Source organism: Bombus fervidus, chromosome 3 (assembly GCF_041682495.2).
Source record: "Bombus fervidus isolate BK054 chromosome 3, iyBomFerv1, whole genome shotgun sequence".
Lineage (NCBI taxonomy): Eukaryota > Metazoa > Arthropoda > Insecta > Hymenoptera > Apidae > Bombus > Bombus fervidus.
Genome location: NC_091519.1, coordinates 9353462 through 9378652, shown reverse-complemented (window position 1 = coordinate 9378652; position 25191 = coordinate 9353462). Strand labels below are relative to the sequence as shown.

Sequence of the window (25191 nt, the reverse complement as noted above, 5' to 3'; positions counted from 1 at the left end):
AATTTCGCCTCCATCTTCACCCTGTTGGCCAATTACAAATTTCTTATCATCCTGAAGGAGAAGTGAACGAGTGAGACCAAATATTATTTCTGTTTCTTTTCTTCGCCTTTATCTCCTCTATAATTATTTCACAAAAAGATACCAATATGTTCGTTGTGATCTCCAATGTTTTGAGGTCTTTGAAAGAATTCTTCAATGTGTTAGGTGTTTAAAGTTGAGATTTTTGAAAGAATTAATCAGCCTGCAATTTTAGCACGTACTTGGACGATTTCCGGGAAGATCGAGACGACTCCTTGAGTGACGCGTGCCGAAGGTTTCTCCGTCGAAGACAATATCCTAGGTCAGAGGGACAACTGGAACGCCGTGAGAGGGTGGGAGTGCGAAGAAGTAGCTCCTATATTAAATCATAGCGAGGCCACTTCCCAAAGTCAATTCTACGTTGAACGCTCAGACAAGAAACTCTTCATCGGTGACTCTTTTTCCATCGTTTTATCGAGCAACACATTATCAACTCTTCTTCTACTTTACTGTGAGGAAGATATCCTTGTGAACAGTGTCTATTCTTCAATACAATCAAGTATAAAGTAAAAGAAAAAAATAAAAGGTAAATTTAAACAGAAGAGATTGGGATCTTGATATTCTGCAATTTGTTTGATATTCCTTATTGAAAGTAATTTTTGGGCGTTTGTGATTGGCAGAATTTTTCAAGTATTACACTGAAGTATCAAGCTGGTGACTACGTTCTTCAACTAAATTATCTCGTGTATCAAGACAGAGTAGAAGAAGTAGCTTTCGACGTCTATCTACGACAATTTCAGGCATGAAGTTAACAATGTGGAATTCTGTGTGCATCCTGATAGCTGTCTTCTTCCTAATGGTTGCCACGTCTGCATATTCTATTAGCAATCCAGAGACAGTGAGTACCTCTCGTTATATACTTTCAGTGAAATTGTATAACTTACGCTTGAATAATACTGACAAGTTACTTCAACTATCTTTGGTTATTTAAATTTGTTAAAGATGATACATTTATTGTGTTACTTTGATCTGTTAAACGTAATGGTATACGTCTTTTATCAGCGTTCCATCGTGGTCCATTTATCATATTCTGCATCTGGTTTTCCATTTATTTTCCTGTAGATGGTTTAATACATCAATTCTTGGTATGAATCTTGTTTGAAACATAACCACGTGCTGAAAGTGGCGCGTGGGCATTTGCTTGGGGCTTTGACTCATAAAGTCGCGTTCCTCTCTGCGAATTAGGCACGTAGATGCGGTGAAAAGAACGATAAAGCGGACAAGTATAGGAAGACACGTTCGTGAGTCAGCCTATTACACAGCAACCGGTGATGTCCGGTGAATATGCAGAAACTATTAAATCAAGATGTAGTCTCTGAAAATGAAGCAGCTTTCTTCATTGCATTAATTTTTCATTGCTTCGTTATAATCTTCATTATAATTCTTGTTTTCATAATAAGAAAAAAGAAAAAAATAATCGTTCTATCGTTTAAAAAAATGATAACTTCAAACAAGTCATGATTTTCTGGCAATCAGAAAATGTTATCGTTAGGTCGCGCGAGTTTGCATTGACAAAATGGAGTAAATAGATAAAGAGGAAACACATAATACACGTGTATGGCGATAATTTCGCCTGAAATGACATAATTCGGTCATCGATATTCATATAGATACAACAAAGACTTTCTCAATTAGATATAGAGTTATAATTGAATTTCCAATTAATTTCATACGTTTACTGTTCCATTTGTTGTTAGTTTGTGTGAAATATTTCTCTTCTTTAAATAAAGAGGAATTTTTTTTTAATCTTTTACGCAGAGTGCAGAGAAATCAATAGAAATAAATGGAATTCCGTGTTTCCCTTCTTATAAGCACGTGGGATGCATATGATAATATTGCAAGCACGAGTGGACGTTGCTCGCGAATGGTACTTATTAAATCAATCTCTTTTCTCTACTTGTATTGGTATATCTAATCAAACCGAACTGTAGGTGGTACTGTAAACAGAAATTATGCTTGTGAAAATTCCATTCGAATCGTTCGATTATAGTTAATTCCTCCAAAGTCACAATCCCGAGATTCTATTTCACAAATATTTTTATCATAAATTTTTGTAATATTTCATAGCGATATTAAAATTGTAATATAATTGAGAAACGGAAGAATGATGTTAAATTATTTTAAGTATATCATAGTTTTAATTTTGTATAATTTTTAAATTGAATTCTAAAATTAAATAAAAAAAAAAAAAAAAAACCACAATTATCAAAACAGAAATGATAAAAGTGATTTATAAATAAAATTTGCATAAAAATGGAACATTTTAAATTGCAACTTCCTTTTATCAAAAAGATTGTTCAATTTATTTATATATTTGTTTTATAGTGCACATGGTTCTTTGAATTTTATTAAACGTTACCAATTATTTTTTTAAGATGCATAACTCGCAGGCGATCGAAAAAATGCGACAGATCCCACAGTGGCACTGTCTACGCTACAGAAAATTCGATGGCGTACTACGCCGTTGTCGGCATTACCGTTTAGGAAGGGACTGACAAAAACACTTTGGACAATCGTAACGAATAAGTCGCAATATTTCAAGTTTCATCGACCAGTTGTTCTAAATATTCTGCTGCAAATACTCAACCTTATATAAAAATGAAATGAAATGTGGCACGTCATAATAAAAATTTGGGTATCTTTTAAAGCAAGTTATATATTTACGTGAATTATCAGTCGTAAAAACAGCCATGTACGTTGTTTTCGGATCTGCTGTAAGAGTTGCAATATTTAGAGGTACGCTCCATATTAACGTAAGTGACAGGATATTCCACACCGCAATATGCTGCGTGGAAACTGCTACCACAAGATGACAAGCATCTTGTTTTCCAAATTCAATTCGTCTATAAAACATATATAATAAACCCAATGCTGTTCTTATTATTATTATATAGTCTATTTTTCATAAAACTTATGTCACTGGATACTGATATTGAGAATGTGTAAGGCTACATTTAAATGTACAAGTATCGGGAGTCCATATTGTTAGACTAGAATCGAAACCAATACCAACTAATGAACCATCAATCGAGAAACCAGCATCCGTTGCAGGCAGATTTCTGTAATCTCCTACACTATGGCACTGCCAGTATTTATTTTTTTCTAAAACAAATTTAATCTTAAAATTTAATACTACATTTCTCTTATTACAACATAACTTTTACATACTGTGTAAGGATGAAGGTTCTACGAGATGCCATAATTTGAATTTTCTATCACTGCCCGTTGTAACTGCCAGTGCTCCCTCGTCACCGAATAACATGCACGGTTGGAAGTGTAAAGCATTCACACCACCATCGTGAGGAAGCTCGATTGATGTATTTAATGCGAACCTAACAGGTTGACAACATAGTATCTTAATATTTACACATCAAGAATGCATATCTTGTACTTACTGTTGTTGTTTAACGTCATACATCCAAAATTTCAGCCTTACTCCTATACATGACATTTTATCGTTTCGTTCTTCAACAGTCGCCATCCACATACCATCGTGGTTTATTGCTATCTTTGTAACTTCCGTGTTTATAATAAGAACATTACGCTCTTGCGTTAAAAAATTTTGTGCCGTAATATTTATCTGAAAATTTATTTACAAGATAATAAACGACATAGCGTAAATTTTTTATCTGTTTTATATTACACTGTTACTCACATTATATAATAAATTTTTTGTATGGGTATTATAAAATTGAACATGTCCAGTACGACTATTTAAAACTAAACAATTCGTACGTGGATCAACAATAAGACCAGCAGGAAATAGATCTTTAGAAGATAAGGTCACGCCCCATGTAAAATTTTGTATAACTGATGTCAATTTTCTTTGTGGATTTACAACCACGATACCTATGAATATAGATATATTTTATAAATGTATTTCATCTATCTAAAATAGATTTAAAGATTTAAATATTTAAAAATATTCATACCATTATCTAAAGTAGATACAGCCACATATAAATTATCAGGAGCAATAGTAAGGTGTTTAATAGGTGCAGGTAATCGAGGAAGGAAGGATTTTTGATGTGGATTTGCTAAAACCCATTTCACTAGAACACATTCTCCTCCTCCTGTATACATGTGACCACCTACAATGTTTATGGTATATACAATTACAATATAACACATACAATTTATCAACAAAATTTCTTGATGGATTCAATATATGCAAATCTACATCATGAAGGAGTGCTATTAAATTTTGACCATAATTACCAATTATATCAACATAGTATTCACAAGATTTTGTCCTGTAATAATATGTAAGAATAATATATCATATAAATAATATATCATATAAATAATATATAATAAGAACTTCATTCATAATTATTGAAGTGCAAATTTTTCTTACGATATACATGTAGACTTTGCACAAACTCCATTATCCAGATCAAATAACACTATATAAATTTTTGTGTTGCATTTGGGAATATATGTTACAAGCACTTGACGCAATTCATTTCCATTATGAGTTTTATAATTTACAATGTAAAACGTTTTTATCTTTGGCTCTGTTTGAAACGTTAATTTCTGTAAAAGGTATAACAATTATGGATTTATAAAAGCTTCAAAAAAGGAAATCATGATTTTATACCGCTAAAAAATATATTTAATGTTTATACCAATTTCTTTGTGATAATGCCACTTTGACAACTCCAAAAATTTAATTCTCCATTTTATGTACAGGCAATGATCAGATTGGGATTTTCTGGATGTATTATTAATCCTGCAATTCTGTAATTTGCTGGTTCTAATTCTTTAACAAAATCTCCAGTTTGTGTACTGTAAGCTCTTATAACATGCTTCCATACTATGTATAACGTTCTGTAACGTATATGTATTACTTAATAGAAATATTAACTACAACTTTTTTCCTGAATACCATAGTCTAACATTTATAACGATATTTCTTCATATAATTTCATTAACAAAATTAATGAAGTACATGTTTAGTACCATTATGTTTACAATCAAAAATTTTATATTTAAACGCCAAAAGAAATTATAATTTTTGTATATGCTGAATTAAAACTTACTCTCCATCGTGTGAAAAAACTGGCCGTTGATCAATTATACTTCCTCCACCTTTTCTCGTTACAACTAAATCGTCTACATCAATTACTTCAATATTTGTTGATTCGCGTCGCGTATTCAATTTCATCTGCATTTTTTCACTTATGTTGTATGAGACTAATGTTCCTAATAATTAAACGCGGTTTTGTATACCCCATATATTAATGACACAATAAGATACAAAATACAGTAAAAAATATTATATTTTGATAATTACAAACACTTAAAATATAAATTAACCAAACTAAATGCCTATCACATGGTGCATTCTGGTATCTAAGATTCAAATACTTAAACAAACTTTTCTTCCATTTCTGCAACTGCAATGATAAAAATACCTAAATCGATAGGTACAACTTCATTTGGAAGAATCATAGTGTATTTTTTCACAATCGTAATAACAGCTAGTAATAATCTTAACAAATGTAAAAGAATTTGTTTAATTATTTATATATTTAATATTCATAAATAAAGATATCAACTATAATAAAATATTTTAAAAGCTCGTTATTAATTTACAGACTACACATTCACCTACTACAACAATTGAAATTGTAGTTTAGCGACATCTGAAATACTTTATGCACGTTATAAAATGCATCGATAATTGTAGTATTTCTGTTATAGGAATCTGCAATACTCTATGTTGACATAGTAGATTCGAACCGTAGGGAATTTTCTTTATCAATAGTAGATGAATTACGCATTTATTAATTCTACTAACATAATAGAATTAATCGGTTTTAAATTGAATTACTTCCTCTACCGATAAGTTTCAATTTCTTATTGTAAAAAATTGTATCTTTATAATTATACTCATATTATTGTATTCTATATATTCGTTAAATATTAATAATGAATGTGTGATATTAATAAAAAGAAAGAAAATTGATAAAACATTAAACACAATAATATTGTTCATACTTTAACATATTCTATTCGACGAAACCTTTTTTCGAGTAACTGTTGCTTTATTCTCCCTTAACTTTACACATTATGGATAGTAACATAAGTGGGAACTTAGAAAAAGAAAAACTGATCAGGCTTTGAAGCTGCATCAATAAATAAGGCGCATGAATTTCAGCTTTGAGTGGATGGAAAACAAGTACTGCACGCGAGCAAAAATTCAAATAAAGATTTTATTGAAATATAAGGAATCTGTACCAGACAGAACTAAAATTACCGTTTAAATTTGGTACTACCGGGGTTCACATCGTATATGCCTGCGTAATCGCTGGGTTATCTTTTCACATTTTTTCCTCTCTCCTTGTGTCGGTGTGTGTGTATCTGTGTTGACTTCATCTTTTTTTTTTTTTTTTTAAATCGTTATAAGTAGAATCTGAATATTTCTATAAGTACAGAAACAATATTGAAGGTACGCGCACAGTCTATCTCAAAGTCTCTAAAGCTAAAAAGGATTTTTCTCCTAGATCTGCAGTTCTGCGATTCTTACATTTACAACTTAAAGGGGTTTCTTGCTTTCTGTTTCTCTATTTACAATTACGATGAACTGAAAGGTCTAAAGCTACGCGTTTTTTCTCTCTCTCTCTCTCTCTCTCTCTTTCATTCTCACTCTTGCTCTTAAATCGCTCCGTTATCATAGAATTATAAGTGTTTAATTATTTACAATTTTTACAGAATATTTCTCTCTCAATATACAGAGTGTATTGGTTTACATTACACAACAATTTAATAAACGTGTATTTAAAATTCCTTGCAAATGCGAATTGCAAGAAATCGCGCGACCTAACTGCACACAAATAGTCCCATTTTCTTTTCTCGTTTAAAAAGATAAATCGTTATAATTCTGCTTTTCTCATGGAAATAGATCGTACATAGTCAATCAGGAAAAAAAGAAAAAAAAAAGAAGAAGAAGAAGAAGAAATATTAAACATTTATTACTAATGTATCGTCGATTTATCATTTTAAATTATAGTTAATCAATTTTAATGTACGACAGAGAAGGAAAGTCTTTCGAACGAGGCTCGTTCTTTTCTCATAAAATAGGACGTATTGTGCGCATAGTCTCTAATACTATACTAAGAATGTAAAAACCAAAAAAACTTTTCTTCGTTTATATTAGTTACAATAAATAAGCAACGTATATGTATTTTTTTCCTTTTAAGATTTACGCTTATATAATTAACTGTATCACGAATTTACTGGTTCCGAAATTGGTGCACACGCGCGCCAAATATACGGTGCAGCGAAAGTTAAAAAGAAAAAGAAAGGTAAAATAAAATAAAAGGAAGAGAATAGAGTCAATCTTTGAAGAAGATCAACGACATTAATTAATTACATTGTTTGGATAGAAGATCGTTAGAATTTGGTTGTACTCGATTCTCTGTTCAAGATGACCGTTTTCGAGGTAGGAACATTCCTATTTGGTGAATACACGTCGACAACCCATCTTAAAAAAATAAAATGGCGCTCTCTCAAGGATATGCATAAACAATTCTCGAAATACATATTCGTAAGTATATATATATCGTTGGAATTAAATGTCGCGTGTATGAAAACGTATAATACGCAGTCAGTCCTTAAATTGAAATGGAAAAAAAGGGAAATGAAAGAAAAGATACCTTTGAAGGTATAAAAAAAAATGCAACATCTAACACGTTTAAACAATACTTAATCGATTCGTAACAAAAACACCGACAACCGATATAAAACATGTTATATAGATTATGAAGTTATCATGTACTATGTTGTTGATAACGTACATCGTTTTGCTTCCTTTTTTCAGCTTGTTTGTCACTGTGCATTGAACTGTATGTGTATGTGTGTAGGTCTGTTTGTGTAAGTGTGATGCTATAACAACTTGAAAAAAAAAATCAATAATGCGTTCGTGCCTCTAAACAAATCTAAAATCTACGAACGAATGATACACCTCTTTTCTTTTCTTTTTGTGACAAAATATTACTCGCTAAGAAAAAGAGAAAAAAATGAGAGTGGTATTCATCAGTTAAATACAATATAATATCATAATGCTGAGAAATACGTCATCAAGATAACATTAGTTCCTTTTTTGTTATTCCTCTTTCTATATACTCGAAAATTCATTTTTTTCATATTTTCTTAAAACGCTTCTACGAAGCTGCTTTGATTATTCTAAAAATGAATTAGAAAAATATTTCTTTCCAGATCTGTACTATTTTATCATAGTAAAATTTGAAATTAACTAATTTACAATGGTATCCCACCATTCTTTATCTTTTTTTTTTCTGCAGAATTCTAATACAAGCGGAAATGCAATCAATGAGAAAATGTTATTTATCCTCTAAAATGTTTCCTTCAGATCTTTTTGCATTTTCTTTTTGTCTGATTTTGGTACAGAGAGTTTACGGTCTATCAAGCGTCTTTAAAATGTACAAGTGTATATCACGATGTGACAGCGACTCATGTACCGTTGTTCTTTCGCGTTTACTTGTCGCATAACGTTAGTCTTATTATCTTTTATCCGCTGACTTACATGATAATTTTCTATTCGACACGTCGGAACTGACCGTTCGAATTTTTGTCCCCAACCAAATCCACGTTCAATTTTATATTCACGTAACATCTTGTTCTAGGAAACTGCGAGCTGAACAATTTCTTTGTAATTACACATAACCTCGATCATCCTCTTCGTCATCACCAAAAAAGAGTCCGTTTTACTTTTTTAGAAAAAGTCCTTATATATACATACATATATATATATATATAGCTCGATACTGTCTATACACACACATATATATACGTATATGTGTGTATATATATATATATGTTCACCATTTTCGACTCTACACTTCAACGTGTGAAAATAATTTATATTTACAAGCTGGTTCAGTATTAGAAATTCGCATTAAAGCGTCCTTATTTAAAGATCGTTAATAGATATCGCTCTTTGGATCCCTTTCCCGGAAGAATCCTTTTTCAGTCTTGCACTCCCTGATAGTAACAATCTTCAAATTTACCGTCACGTCTGTAATGAACACCTGATTGGCAACTGGATTCTGTGCGTGCCAGTAATCCGTACCAGGACTTGAAAGAGGGACATACATGTCGGTCTTCGAGATTTCCGTCGTGACAGTTCTTCTTCGCTTTCCTCTGACTCTTCGTCATTATGCATTGTTTCATCCCTAAGCAAATTAAAATGAAAAGCATGTAATTTGTCCAAAATCAACTAACTACTAAGTTATCATTTCAAGTAGTTTTAATTTCTGAATTATAATAGTTGACTTCCAAGCATTTCTCACAATTAGACTGTGGATCTTAATGCTATTTTATATTCCTATGAATATAGTTAACTTAATAGAGTTTTATTTGACTTACTAATTATTATAACGAATACTTCACTTTGAAAATTTTATATACTTTTGTTATTGTCGTTCTTTTAAATTTCACAATAAATGTGTAAACATATCCATACAGTATACATATAATTTATTAATTACAATGTTTTATTAAATTACCTTTCGATTCTATCATCAGTTGATTGGGTTTTTGACACAGATGATGAGAGCAAAGATGTGATGAATGATGCACAAAGCATCTTCATGGGCGGTAATGTGTGGGCCGAGACGCTGAGAAGCTGAAAGGTATAATTAATATTATCTTAAATATCGAAATTCACGCAGTTTTTAATACATTCAAAATGTGCTTAATATCTTTTTGAAATAAATAAATAAATAAATAAATAAATAAAATACTCCTTTGAAATAAAAATGTTTGTTTACCTAGATAAAAATAAACAACGAATTAAAGACGATAAAGAAAGAAACAAGAAGAAAACATTTCAAGTAAGGAGCTAACTATAATTGGGAAAGATACAGAGATACGTCAAAGATGATATTTGACGTGCGTTTACTTCTTCGGTAATACTTGTGACGCTCGCGACATCCGATTAGTTAATTAGTCTTAAGGCTGACGCAGACACACCCCCGAACGAAAATTTCTGCAATTCCTGCAATCTTCTACTTCAGATCTAGGTTGACGCGTCTCTTACAACCTACACAAATATTCTTCTCGGTATACACCAGTTTTCACCAGAAAGTTGCTAGAAAAGACGCATGTTTCATCAAACAAAACACATGCGATAGTACCGAGAAACATTACACTATCTATATTTAGTATCTTAATAGAGTATTTCATAGAGTTTCCCTTTTCATCGATTACCATTGAGATGTCTAACATAGTTGCACGATATTTAGTATTTTGTATGATATTATTTCGTAGAGTTTCCTTTAATTAACCCTTACTGGGATATTCCGTGCATACAATATACAAAATTCTTTAAATTGTAATATTAAAATGTTAGCTAAATTAACGATAAATAATTAATACTTATTATATTAAAAATACGAAGTGCTTAAAACGTTACTGTTAAAGTGTTATCCTATCTTTAGAGTTACACCATCTTTTTTACTACTAGTGTTTTTAAGCTCACAAGATATACGTGTAAGTAGTACTGTTCAAATAGCTGCATCGATGCAACGTACGCGTCACCGAATGTGCAAATATTAACAAATGTATTAAGTATATAAATTGACAGGGCTATTATCTTAACGAAATTAAAATCGAAACATGTAAATGGATCAAAAGTGCATTTAATTGGGAAGAAGGTCAATTTGTCGACGTGTGACATCCTCATGGATTTTGACGAAATCTTTTTTAATTACCTTGTTGTGATATGTGTATAACGAGAAAAATAATAAAAACAGTGGGACCTCTATGACCTTGACAAAATAAAATACCGTCTTAGTCAACAATACGGCTTACTCTGTCTTATGGAATGGAGATAGATCTTTAAATTTTAAAGTGTTGAGCTTTGTTGACACTATGAGCGTTATCGCTGTAGTTTGGTTAGGCTATATATTGTTCTGGCGGTCGGATCGCGTCGCAAGGTGACTTGCCAAATCGATTCACATATTGATAACTTTTAAACCAATGGGTTCCTAAACTGAAAACCGTTGCATTTCGCTTTTGTTCATCGAGTACCATTAGAAAATAGAAAAAAATTTTTAAACAGTGATGCCCCGAAGAGAGGTTTAACTATAAACGTCGTTTTATTTTTTCCAAGGTCGGACCGCTTGTTTTTATTAGATTTCTCGTTATATACGCGCTACGACAAGGTAATTAAAAAAGATCTCTATTCACCGGGAAGAAACAATGCTGCTGTGCAAGTTTACGGGAGAATGGCGACCAGTTTAAAACAATCTAACAAGATTAGATAGAATACCCGTCTCGATATACACCTACACATGAAAGGAATACGATTTTATTAATAGGTAACGTAACAATATCAGTTCTTTCACAGACTTTGTTCCTAGCTTCACCAACAGGTTCGTCCTGACCTGGTTTTAACATTTGCAAACAATTCTGAAGCGACGTTGAAAACCATCGTTCTCCATTGTGCTCTGAAACGAGAATGAATAAAGGCTCGTACTGTCGAAAGTTTTGATTCTTCGTCGGCTGTTGGAACTTTGCTTTCCAGTTCGATAATCTTTCCGAAGAATCGGAAACTTAATACACACATCTGAAGCTCCGCTTCGACTGGTGCACGCGGCGATCTATCATTTTTGTCAGAGCAAATGTGGCCGCAGACTGAGAGGCATTAAGAGAAAGTTAAAGATAAATTATTGATACCGATTGAATTAATAAATTGGAATAAGTAGAGGTACGAAACTTATGTAACGATATACTAAACTGTTTAATATTATAAGCAGCGGATGTTTTATATTAGATCAATATAGTCCATCAGGATGGATTTAGAAATATGAAATTAAATTATTTCGCACGTCTAAAATTAAATTGTTGATATTAGTAAAAACGTGAGAATATATATAGCAATGATAGCAAATAATATAAAATTATTGTTACCGAAGAAAGAAATTGTTTTGTAATTTAGAAAAATACTCGTGTTTGATCTCTTGTTATGCATTTCTAGAAAAGTATAGAACGTAACGTAACGTAAATAAGGAACAGTCATCAGGTGGTTCATAAGCAATTAACTCCACTATTCCACAGAATTGACGCAATATGCAAGAAAGCTGTGAGCTAGCGGATATCCGTGTACTGTGAATCTTGAGTAACGACGTAGACCTACCTAATTAATCAATAGCTATGAGATGTTTTGTGTCCGCTTTTATACGTCTTCAAAACTGAAACGCTCCTAAGCACGTTTCAAAATATCTTTATGATTATTTAGAAAAATATAGAAACTATGCCTAACACATTATTTGGAAAAAATGAAACAGAAAGATATCTCTCATAAATATGAAAAATTTAAATAGCTAAAACTATATAAATAGTGAAAATAGTTTTCTCTCTTTAAAACAGTCATTAAAAACGTTTAGTTCCCCGCAAACAAATTGATATCTTCTAATAGATTATCTCAATAAACGTTAAGAAAATAACGCGTATAGGTCTCTGAACGATCTTGTAGAATTAATTATCCGCTGTGTCCGTGTTCTCCATAATGCCATCATTAGCGGATCATGCGGCCTTAAGGACCGCAGAAACTCATGTGATGATCCTTAATTTGCTTAGCCTCCAGACACTAAAGGCGTTCTCCAAATGGGGCAAGATTTTACTTTTAGACAAGCTGATATTATCGTGTTCATTTAAATGATCACACGCAGACCGACATCGTATACGAGACAGTTCAAACGAGTTTCTCTCTCTCTTTCTCTCCCGTCTACTTGTTGCACCAGCTTGGTCACGATAAGGGAAACTCGGTCTATTGATTTTACATTGGCCTTAAAGCGATGAAATTTTGTAGCGGTACACGTGGACATCCCTTCTTGAGACCGATCTCCATTGTTCTTTGGAATGTTTGCGTGTGAGCGTGATATCAAACGGTCATTTCATTTCTGAATTTCGCCTCCATCTTCACCCTGTTGGCCAATTACAAATTTCTTATCATCCTGAAGGAGAAGTGAACGAGTGAGACCAAATATTATTTCTGTTTCTTTTCTTCGCCTTTATCTCCTCTATAATTATTTCACAAAAAGATACCAATATGTTCGTTGTGATCTCCAATGTTTTGAGGTCTTTGAAAGAATTCTTCAATGTGTTAGGTGTTTAAAGTTGAGATTTTTGAAAGAATTAATCAGCCTGCAATTTTAGCACGTACTTGGACGATTTCCGGGAAGATCGAGACGACTCCTTGAGTGACGCGTGCCGAAGGTTTCTCCGTCGAAGACAATATCCTAGGTCAGAGGGACAACTGGAACGCCGTGAGAGGGTGGGAGTGCGAAGAAGTAGCTCCTATATTAAATCATAGCGAGGCCACTTCCCAAAGTCAATTCTACGTTGAACGCTCAGACAAGAAACTCTTCATCGGTGACTCTTTTTCCATCGTTTTATCGAGCAACACATTATCAACTCTTCTTCTACTTTACTGTGAGGAAGATATCCTTGTGAACAGTGTCTATTCTTCAATACAATCAAGTATAAAGTAAAAGAAAAAAATAAAAGGTAAATTTAAACAGAAGAGATTGGGATCTTGATATTCTGCAATTTGTTTGATATTCCTTATTGAAAGTAATTTTTGGGCGTTTGTGATTGGCAGAATTTTTCAAGTATTACACTGAAGTATCAAGCTGGTGACTACGTTCTTCAACTAAATTATCTCGTGTATCAAGACAGAGTAGAAGAAGTAGCTTTCGACGTCTATCTACGACAATTTCAGGCATGAAGTTAACAATGTGGAATTCTGTGTGCATCCTGATAGCTGTCTTCTTCCTAATGGTTGCCACGTCTGCATATTCTATTAGCAATCCAGAGACAGTGAGTACCTCTCGTTATATACTTTCAGTGAAATTGTATAACTTACGCTTGAATAATACTGACAAGTTACTTCAACTATCTTTGGTTATTTAAATTTGTTAAAGATGATACATTTATTGTGTTACTTTGATCTGTTAAACGTAATGGTATACGTCTTTTATCAGCGTTCCATCGTGGTCCATTTATCATATTCTGCATCTGGTTTTCCATTTATTTTCCTGTAGATGGTTTAATACATCAATTCTTGGTATGAATCTTGTTTGAAACATAACCACGTGCTGAAAGTGGCGCGTGGGCATTTGCTTGGGGCTTTGACTCATAAAGTCGCGTTCCTCTCTGCGAATTAGGCACGTAGATGCGGTGAAAAGAACGATAAAGCGGACAAGTATAGGAAGACACGTTCGTGAGTCAGCCTATTACACAGCAACCGGTGATGTCCGGTGAATATGCAGAAACTATTAAATCAAGATGTAGTCTCTGAAAATGAAGCAGCTTTCTTCATTGCATTAATTTTTCATTGCTTCGTTATAATCTTCATTATAATTCTTGTTTTCATAATAAGAAAAAAGAAAAAAATAATCGTTCTATCGTTTAAAAAAATGATAACTTCAAACAAGTCATGATTTTCTGGCAATCAGAAAATGTTATCGTTAGGTCGCGCGAGTTTGCATTGACAAAATGGAGTAAATAGATAAAGAGGAAACACATAATACACGTGTATGGCGATAATTTCGCCTGAAATGACATAATTCGGTCATCGATATTCATATAGATACAACAAAGACTTTCTCAATTAGATATAGAGTTATAATTGAATTTCCAATTAATTTCATACGTTTACTGTTCCATTTGTTGTTAGTTTGTGTGAAATATTTCTCTTCTTTAAATAAAGAGGAATTTTTTTTTAATCTTTTACGCAGAGTGCAGAGAAATCAATAGAAATAAATGGAATTCCGTGTTTCCCTTCTTATAAGCACGTGGGATGCATATGATAATATTGCAAGCACGAGTGGACGTTGCTCGCGAATGGTACTTATTAAATCAATCTCTTTTCTCTACTTGTATTGGTATATCTAATCAAACCGAACTGTAGGTGGTACTGTAAACAGAAATTATGCTTGTGAAAATTCCATTCGAATCGTTCGATTATAGTTAATTCCTCCAAAGTCACAATCCCGAGATTCTATTTCACAAATATTTTTATCATAAATTTTTGTAATATTTCATAGCGATATTAAAATTGTAATATAATTGAGAAACGGAAGAATGATGTTAAATTATTTTAAGTATATCATAGTTTTAATTTTGTATAATTTTTAAATTGAATTCTAAAATTAAATAAAAAAAAAAAAAAAAAACCACAATTATCAAAACAGAAATGATAAAAGTGATTTATAAATAAAATTTGCATAAAAATGGAACATTTTAAATTGCAACTTCCTTTTATCAAAAAGATTGTTCAATTTATTTATATATTTGTTTTATAGTGCACATGGTTCTTTGAATTTTATTAAACGTTACCAATTATTTTTTTAAGATGCATAACTCGCAGGCGATCGAAAAAATGCGACAGATCCCACAGTGGCACTGTCTACGCTACAGAAAATTCGATGGCGTACTACGCCGTTGTCGGCATTACCGTTTAGGAAGGGACTGACAAAAACACTTTGGACAATCGTAACGAATAAGTCGCAATATTTCAAGTTTCATCGACCAGTTGTTCTAAATATTCTGCTGCAAATACTCAACCTTATATAAAAATGAAATGAAATGTGGCACGTCATAATAAAAATTTGGGTATCTTTTAAAGCAAGTTATATATTTACGTGAATTATCAGTCGTAAAAACAGCCATGTACGTTGTTTTCGGATCTGCTGTAAGAGTTGCAATATTTAGAGGTACGCTCCATATTAACGTAAGTGACAGGATATTCCACACCGCAATATGCTGCGTGGAAACTGCTACCACAAGATGACAAGCATCTTGTTTTCCAAATTCAATTCGTCTATAAAACATATATAATAAACCCAATGCTGTTCTTATTATTATTATATAGTCTATTTTTCATAAAACTTATGTCACTGGATACTGATATTGAGAATGTGTAAGGCTACATTTAAATGTACAAGTATCGGGAGTCCATATTGTTAGACTAGAATCGAAACCAATACCAACTAATGAACCATCAATCGAGAAACCAGCATCCGTTGCAGGCAGATTTCTGTAATCTCCTACACTATGGCACTGCCAGTATTTATTTTTTTCTAAAACAAATTTAATCTTAAAATTTAATACTACATTTCTCTTATTACAACATAACTTTTACATACTGTGTAAGGATGAAGGTTCTACGAGATGCCATAATTTGAATTTTCTATCACTGCCCGTTGTAACTGCCAGTGCTCCCTCGTCACCGAATAACATGCACGGTTGGAAGTGTAAAGCATTCACACCACCATCGTGAGGAAGCTCGATTGATGTATTTAATGCGAACCTAACAGGTTGACAACATAGTATCTTAATATTTACACATCAAGAATGCATATCTTGTACTTACTGTTGTTGTTTAACGTCATACATCCAAAATTTCAGCCTTACTCCTATACATGACATTTTATCGTTTCGTTCTTCAACAGTCGCCATCCACATACCATCGTGGTTTATTGCTATCTTTGTAACTTCCGTGTTTATAATAAGAACATTACGCTCTTGCGTTAAAAAATTTTGTGCCGTAATATTTATCTGAAAATTTATTTACAAGATAATAAACGACATAGCGTAAATTTTTTATCTGTTTTATATTACACTGTTACTCACATTATATAATAAATTTTTTGTATGGGTATTATAAAATTGAACATGTCCAGTACGACTATTTAAAACTAAACAATTCGTACGTGGATCAACAATAAGACCAGCAGGAAATAGATCTTTAGAAGATAAGGTCACGCCCCATGTAAAATTTTGTATAACTGATGTCAATTTTCTTTGTGGATTTACAACCACGATACCTATGAATATAGATATATTTTATAAATGTATTTCATCTATCTAAAATAGATTTAAAGATTTAAATATTTAAAAATATTCATACCATTATCTAAAGTAGATACAGCCACATATAAATTATCAGGAGCAATAGTAAGGTGTTTAATAGGTGCAGGTAATCGAGGAAGGAAGGATTTTTGATGTGGATTTGCTAAAACCCATTTCACTAGAACACATTCTCCTCCTCCTGTATACATGTGACCACCTACAATGTTTATGGTATATACAATTACAATATAACACATACAATTTATCAACAAAATTTCTTGATGGATTCAATATATGCAAATCTACATCATGAAGGAGTGTTATTAAATTTTGACCATAATTACCAATTATATCAACATAGTATTCACAAGATTTTGTCCTGTAATAATATGTAAGAATAATATATCATATAAATAATATATCATATAAATAATATATAATAAGAACTTCATTCATAATTATTGAAGTGCAAATTTTTCTTACGATATACATGTAGACTTTGCACAAACTCCATTATCCAGATCAAATAACACTATATAAATTTTTGTGTTGCATTTGGGAATATATGTTACAAGCACTTGACGCAATTCATTTCCATTATGAGTTTTATAATTTACAATGTGAAACGTTTTTATCTTTGGCTCTGTTTGAAACGTTAATTTCTGTAAAAGGTATAACAATTATGGATTTATAAAAGCTTCAAAAAAGGAAATCATGATTTTATACCGCTAAAAAATATATTTAATGTTTATACCAATTTCTTTGTGATAATGCCACTTTGACAACTCCAAAAATTTAATTCTCCATTTTATGTACAGGCAATGATCAGATTGGGATTTTCTGGATGTATTATTAATCCTGCAATTCTGTAATTTGCTGGTTCTAATTCTTTAACAAAATCTCCAGTTTGTGTACTGTAAGCTCTTATAACATGCTTCCATACTATGTATAACGTTCTGTAACGTATATGTATTACTTAATAGAAATATTAACTACAACTTTTTTCCTGAATACCATAGTCTAACATTTATAACGATATTTCTTCATATAATTTCATTAACAAAATTAATGAAGTACATGTTTAGTACCATTATGTTTACAATCAAAAATTTTATATTTAAACGCCAAAAGAAATTATAATTTTTGTATATGCTGAATTAAAACTTACTCTCCATCGTGTGAAAAAACTGGCCGTTGATCAATTATACTTCCTCCACCTTTTCTCGTTACAACTAAATCGTCTACATCAATTACTTCAATATTTGTTGATTCGCGTCGCGTATTCAATTTCATCTGCATTTTTTCACTTATGTTGTATGAGACTAATGTTCCTAATAATTAAACGCGGTTTTGTATACCCCATATATTAATGACACAATAAGATACAAAATACAGTAAAAAATATTATATTTTGATAATTACAAACACTTAAAATATAAATTAACCAAACTAAATGCCTATCACATGGTGCATTCTGGTATCTAAGATTCAAATACTTAAACAAACTTTTCTTCCATTTCTGCAACTGCAATGATAAAAATACCTAAATCGATAGGTACAACTTCATTTGGAAGAATCATAGTGTATTTTTTCACAATCGTAATAACAGCTAGTAATAATCTTAACAAATGTAAAAGAATTTGTTTAATTATTTATATATTTAATATTCATAAATAAAGATATCAACTATAATAAAATATTTTAAAAGCTCGTTATTAATTTACAGACTACACATTCACCTACTACAACAATTGAAATTGTAGTTTAGCGACATCTGAAATACTTTATGCACGTTATAAAATGCATCGATAATTGTAGTATTTCTGTTATAGGAATCTGCAATACTCTATGTTGACATAGTAGATTCGAACCGTAGGGAATTTTCTTTATCAATAGTAGATGAATTACGCATTTATTAATTCTACTAACATAATAGAATTAATCGGTTTTAAATTGAATTACTTCCTCTACCGATAAGTTTCAATTTCTTATTGTAAAAAATTGTATCTTTATAATTATACTCATATTATTGTATTCTATATATTCGTTAAATATTAATAATGAATGTGTGATATTAATAAAAAGAAAGAAAATTGATAAAACATTAAACACAATAATATTGTTCATACTTTAACATATTCTATTCGACGAAACCTTTTTTCGAGTAACTGTTGCTTTATTCTCCCTTAACTTTACACATTATGGATAGTAACATAAGTGGGAACTTAGAAAAAGAAAAACTGATCAGGCTTTGAAGCTGCATCAATAAATAAGGCGCATGAATTTCAGCTTTGAGTGGATGGAAAACAAGTACTGCACGCGAGCAAAAATTCAAATAAAGATTTTATTGAAATATAAGGAATCTGTACCAGACAGAACTAAAATTACCGTTTAAATTTGGTACTACCGGGGTTCACATCGTATATGCCTGCGTAATCGCTGGGTTATCTTTTCACATTTTTTCCTCTCTCCTTGTATCGGTGTGTGTGTATCTGTGTTGACTTCATCTTTTTTTTTTTTTTTTTAAATCGTTATAAGTAGAATCTGAATATTTCTATAAGTACAGAAACAATATTGAAGGTACGCGCACAGTCTATCTCAAAGTCTCTAAAGCTAAAAAGGATTTTTCTCCTAGATCTGCAGTTCTGCGATTCTTACATTTACAACTTAAAGGGGTTTCTTGCTTTCTGTTTCTCTATTTACAATTACGATGAACTGAAAGGTCTAAAGCTACGCGTTTTCTCTCTCTCTCTCTCTCTCTCTCTCTCTCTCTTTCATTCTCACTCTTGCTCTTAAATCGCTCCGTTATCATAGAATTATAAGTGTTTAATTATTTACAATTTTTACAGAATATTTCTCTCTCAATATACAGAGTGTATTGGTTTACATTACACAACAATTTAATAAACGTGTATTTAAAATTCCTTGCAAATGCGAATTGCAAGAAATCGCGCGACCTAACTGCACACAAATAGTCCCATTTTCTTTTCTCGTTTAAAAAGATAAATCGTTATAATTCTGCTTTTCTCATGGAAATAGATCGTACATAGTCAATCAGGAAAAAAAGAAAAAAAAAAGAAGAAGAAGAAGAAGAAATATTAAACATTTATTACTAATGTATCGTCGATTTATCATTTTAAATTATAGTTAATCAATTTTAATGTACGACAGAGAAGGAAAGTCTTTCGAACGAGGCTCGTTCTTTTCTCATAAAATAGGACGTATTGTGCGCATAGTCTCTAATACTATACTAAGAATGTAAAAACCAAAAAAACTTTTCTTCGTTTATATTAGTTACAATAAATAAGCAACGTATATGTATTTTTTTCCTTTTAAGATTTACGCTTATATAATTAACTGTATCACGAATTTACTGGTTCCGAAATTGGTGCACACGCGCGCCAAATATACGGTGCAGCGAAAGTTAAAAAGAAAAAGAAAGGTAAAATAAAATAAAAGGAAGAGAATAGAGTCAATCTTTGAAGAAGATCAACGACATTAATTAATTACATTGTTTGGATAGAAGATCGTTAGAATTTGGTTGTACTCGATTCTCTGTTCAAGATGACCGTTTTCGAGGTAGGAACATTCCTATTTGGTGAATACACGTCGACAACCCATCTTAAAAAAATAAAATGGCGCTCTCTCAAGGATATGCATAAACAATTCTCGAAATACATATTCGTAAGTATATATATATCGTTGGAATTAAATGTCGCGTGTATGAAAACGTATAATACGCAGTCAGTCCTTAAATTGAAATGGAAAAAAAGGGAAATGAAAGAAAAGATACCTTTGAAGGTATAAAAAAAAATGCAACATCTAACACGTTTAAACAATACTTAATCGATTCGTAACAAAAACACCGACAACCGATATAAAACATGTTATATAGATTATGAAGTTATCATGTACTATGTTGTTGATAACGTACATCGTTTTGCTTCCTTTTTTCAGCTTGTTTGTCACTGTGCATTGAACTGTATGTGTATGTGTGTAGGTCTGTTTGTGTAAGTGTGATGCTATAACAACTTGAAAAAAAAAATCAATAATGCGTTCGTGCCTCTAAACAAATCTAAAATCTACGAACGAATGATACACCTCTTTTCTTTTCTTTTTGTGACAAAATATTACTCGCTAAGAAAAAGAGAAAAAAATGAGAGTGGTATTCATCAGTTAAATACAATATAATATCATAATGCTGAGAAATACGTCATCAAGATAACATTAGTTCCTTTTTTGTTATTCCTCTTTCTATATACTCGAAAATTCATTTTTTTCATATTTTCTTAAAACGCTTCTACGAAGCTGCTTTGATTATTCTAAAAATGAATTAGAAAAATATTTCTTTCCAGATCTGTACTATTTTATCATAGTAAAATTTGAAATTAACTAATTTACAATGGTATCCCACCATTCTTTATCTTTTTTTTTTCTGCAGAATTCTAATACAAGCGGAAATGCAATCAATGAGAAAATGTTATTTATCCTCTAAAATGTTTCCTTCAGATCTTTTTGCATTTTCTTTTTGTCTGATTTTGGTACAGAGAGTTTACGGTCTATCAAGCGTCTTTAAAATGTACAAGTGTATATCACGATGTGACAGCGACTCATGTACCGTTGTTCTTTCGCGTTTACTTGTCGCATAACGTTAGTCTTATTATCTTTTATCCGCTGACTTACATGATAATTTTCTATTCGACACGTCGGAACTGACCGTTCGAATTTTTGTCCCCAACCAAATCCACGTTCAATTTTATATTCACGTAACATCTTGTTCTAGGAAACTGCGAGCTGAACAATTTCTTTGTAATTACACATAACCTCGATCATCCTCTTCGTCATCACCAAAAAAGAGTCCGTTTTACTTTTTTAGAAAAAGTCCTTATATATACATACATATATATATATATATAGCTCGATACTGTCTATACACACACATATATATACGTATATGTGTGTATATATATATATATGTTCACCATTTTCGACTCTACACTTCAACGTGTGAAAATAATTTATATTTACAAGCTGGTTCAGTATTAGAAATTCGCATTAAAGCGTCCTTATTTAAAGATCGTTAATAGATATCGCTCTTTGGATCCCTTTCCCGGAAGAATCCTTTTTCAGTCTTGCACTCCCTGATAGTAACAATCTTCAAATTTACCGTCACGTCTGTAATGAACACCTGATTGGCAACTGGATTCTGTGCGTGCCAGTAATCCGTACCAGGACTTGAAAGAGGGACATACATGTCGGTCTTCGAGATTTCCGTCGTGACAGTTCTTCTTCGCTTTCCTCTGACTCTTCGTCATTATGCATTGTTTCATCCCTAAGCAAATTAAAATGAAAAGCATGTAATTTGTCCAAAATCAACTAACTACTAAGTTATCATTTCAAGTAGTTTTAATTTCTGAATTATAATAGTTGACTTCCAAGCATTTCTCACAATTAGACTGTGGATCTTAATGCTATTTTATATTCCTATGAATATAGTTAACTTAATAGAGTTTTATTTGACTTACTAATTATTATAACGAATACTTCACTTTGAAAATTTTATATACTTTTGTTATTGTCGTTCTTTTAAATTTCACAATAAATGTGTAAACATATCCATACAGTATACATATAATTTATTAATTACAATGTTTTATTAAATTACCTTTCGATTCTATCATCAGTTGATTGGGTTTTTGACACAGATGATGAGAGCAAAGATGTGATGAATGATGCACAAAGCATCTTCATGGGCGGTAATGTGTGGGCCGAGACGCTGAGAAGCTGAAAGGTATAATTAATATTATCTTAAATATCGAAATTCACGCAGTTTTTAATACATTCAAAATGTGCTTAATATCTTTTTGAAATAAATAAATAAATAAATAAATAAATAAAATACTCCTTTGAAATAAAAATGTTTGTTTACCTAGATAAAAATAAACAACGAATTAAAGACGATAAAGAAAGAAACAAGAAGAAAACATTTCAAGTAAGGAGCTAACTATAATTGGGAAAGATACAGAGATACGTCAAAGATGATATTTGACGTGCGTTTACTTCTTCGGTAATACTTGTGACGCTCGCGACATCCGATTAGTTAATTAGTCTTAAGGCTGACGCAGACACACCCCCGAACGAAAATTTCTGCAATTCCTGCAATCTTCTACTTCAGATCTAGGTTGACGCGTCTCTTACAACCTACACAAATATTCTTCTCGGTATACACCAGTTTTCACCAGAAAGTTGCTAGAAAAGACGCATGTTTCATCAAACAAAACACATGCGATAGTACCGAGAAACATTACACTATCTATATTTAGTATCTTAATAGAGTATTTCATAGAGTTTCCCTTTTCATCGATTACCATTGAGATGTCTAACATAGTTGCACGATATTTAGTATTTTGTATGATATTATTTCGTAGAGTTTCCTTTAATTAACCCTTACTGGGATATTCCGTGCATACAATATACAAAATTCTTTAAATTGTAATATTAAAATGTTAGCTAAATTAACGATAAATAATTAATACTTATTATATTAAAAATACGAAGTGCTTAAAACGTTACTGTTAAAGTGTTATCCTATCTTTAGAGTTACACCATCTTTTTTACTACTAGTGTTTTTAAGCTCACAAGATATACGTGTAAGTAGTACTGTTCAAATAGCTGCATCGATGCAACGTACGCGTCACCGAATGTGCAAATATTAACAAATGTATTAAGTATATAAATTGACAGGGCTATTATCTTAACGAAATTAAAATCGAAACATGTAAATGGATCAAAAGTGCATTTAATTGGGAAGAAGGTCAATTTGTCGACGTGTGACATCCTCATGGATTTTGACGAAATCTTTTTTAATTACCTTGTTGTGATATGTGTATAACGAGAAAAATAATAAAAACAGTGGGACCTCTATGACCTTGACAAAATAAAATACCGTCTTAGTCAACAATACGGCTTACTCTGTCTTATGGAATGGAGATAGATCTTTAAATTTTAAAGTGTTGAGCTTTGTTGACACTATGAGCGTTATCGCTGTAGTTTGGTTAGGCTATATATTGTTCTGGCGGTCGGATCGCGTCGCAAGGTGACTTGCCAAATCGATTCACATATTGATAACTTTTAAACCAATGGGTTCCTAAACTGAAAACCGTTGCATTTCGCTTTTGTTCATCGAGTACCATTAGAAAATAGAAAAAAATTTTTAAACAGTGATGCCCCGAAGAGAGGTTTAACTATAAACGTCGTTTTATTTTTTCCAAGGTCGGACCGCTTGTTTTTATTAGATTTCTCGTTATATACGCGCTACGACAAGGTAATTAAAAAAGATCTCTATTCACCGGGAAGAAACAATGCTGCTGTGCAAGTTTACGGGAGAATGGCGACCAGTTTAAAACAATCTAACAAGATTAGATAGAATACCCGTCTCGATATACACCTACACATGAAAGGAATACGATTTTATTAATAGGTAACGTAACAATATCAGTTCTTTCACAGACTTTGTTCCTAGCTTCACCAACAGGTTCGTCCTGACCTGGTTTTAACATTTGCAAACAATTCTGAAGCGACGTTGAAAACCATCGTTCTCCATTGTGCTCTGAAACGAGAATGAATAAAGGCTCGTACTGTCGAAAGTTTTGATTCTTCGTCGGCTGTTGGAACTTTGCTTTCCAGTTCGATAATCTTTCCGAAGAATCGGAAACTTAATACACACATCTGAAGCTCCGCTTCGACTGGTGCACGCGGCGATCTATCATTTTTGTCAGAGCAAATGTGGCCGCAGACTGAGAGGCATTAAGAGAAAGTTAAAGATAAATTATTGATACCGATTGAATTAATAAATTGGAATAAGTAGAGGTACGAAACTTATGTAACGATATACTAAACTGTTTAATATTATAAGCAGCGGATGTTTTATATTAGATCAATATAGTCCATCAGGATGGATTTAGAAATATGAAATTAAATTATTTCGCACGTCTAAAATTAAATTGTTGATATTAGTAAAAACGTGAGAATATATATAGCAATGATAGCAAATAATATAAAATTATTGTTACCGAAGAAAGAAATTGTTTTGTAATTTAGAAAAATACTCGTGTTTGATCTCTTGTTATGCATTTCTAGAAAAGTATAGAACGTAACGTAACGTAAATAAGGAACAGTCATCAGGTGGTTCATAAGCAATTAACTCCACTATTCCACAGAATTGAC

General features: G+C 31.8%; 3 protein-coding genes and 2 pseudogenes across 3 annotated transcripts; all 5 read right to left on the bottom strand.

Moving 5' to 3' along the window:
* Positions 1-2615: 2615 nt before the first annotated feature.
* On the bottom strand, positions 2616-4668 carry LOC139985386 (WD repeat-containing protein 75-like; annotated as a pseudogene).
* A 26-nt stretch (positions 4669-4694) lies between these two features.
* Positions 4695-5437, bottom strand: LOC141445966 (WD repeat-containing protein 75-like). Its single transcript, XM_074112225.1, has 2 exons — positions 5121-5437; positions 4695-4908 (listed from the first exon to the last, which is right to left on the bottom strand). Exons 1-2 carry the CDS (start codon positions 5249-5251, stop codon positions 4761-4763), a joined length of 279 nt encoding a protein of 92 aa, XP_073968326.1. The 5' UTR covers positions 5252-5437; the 3' UTR covers positions 4695-4760.
* A 3678-nt stretch (positions 5438-9115) lies between these two features.
* Positions 9116-11883, bottom strand: LOC139998449 (uncharacterized). The gene is made up of 3 exons (XM_074111630.1): positions 11585-11883; positions 9612-9730; positions 9116-9278 (listed from the first exon to the last, which is right to left on the bottom strand). Exons 1-3 carry the CDS (start codon positions 11672-11674, stop codon positions 9116-9118), a joined length of 372 nt encoding a protein of 123 aa, XP_073967731.1. The 5' UTR covers positions 11675-11883.
* Positions 11884-15628: 3745 nt separating this feature from the next.
* Positions 15629-18463, bottom strand: LOC139985385 (WD repeat-containing protein 75-like; annotated as a pseudogene).
* A 3671-nt stretch (positions 18464-22134) lies between these two features.
* LOC139998471 (uncharacterized) lies at positions 22135-24902 on the bottom strand. Its single transcript, XM_074111629.1, has 3 exons — positions 24604-24902; positions 22631-22749; positions 22135-22297 (listed from the first exon to the last, which is right to left on the bottom strand). The coding sequence occupies exons 1-3, from the start codon at positions 24691-24693 to the stop codon at positions 22135-22137; spliced, it is 372 nt and encodes a 123-aa protein (XP_073967730.1). The 5' UTR covers positions 24694-24902.
* Positions 24903-25191: the final 289 nt, after the last annotated feature.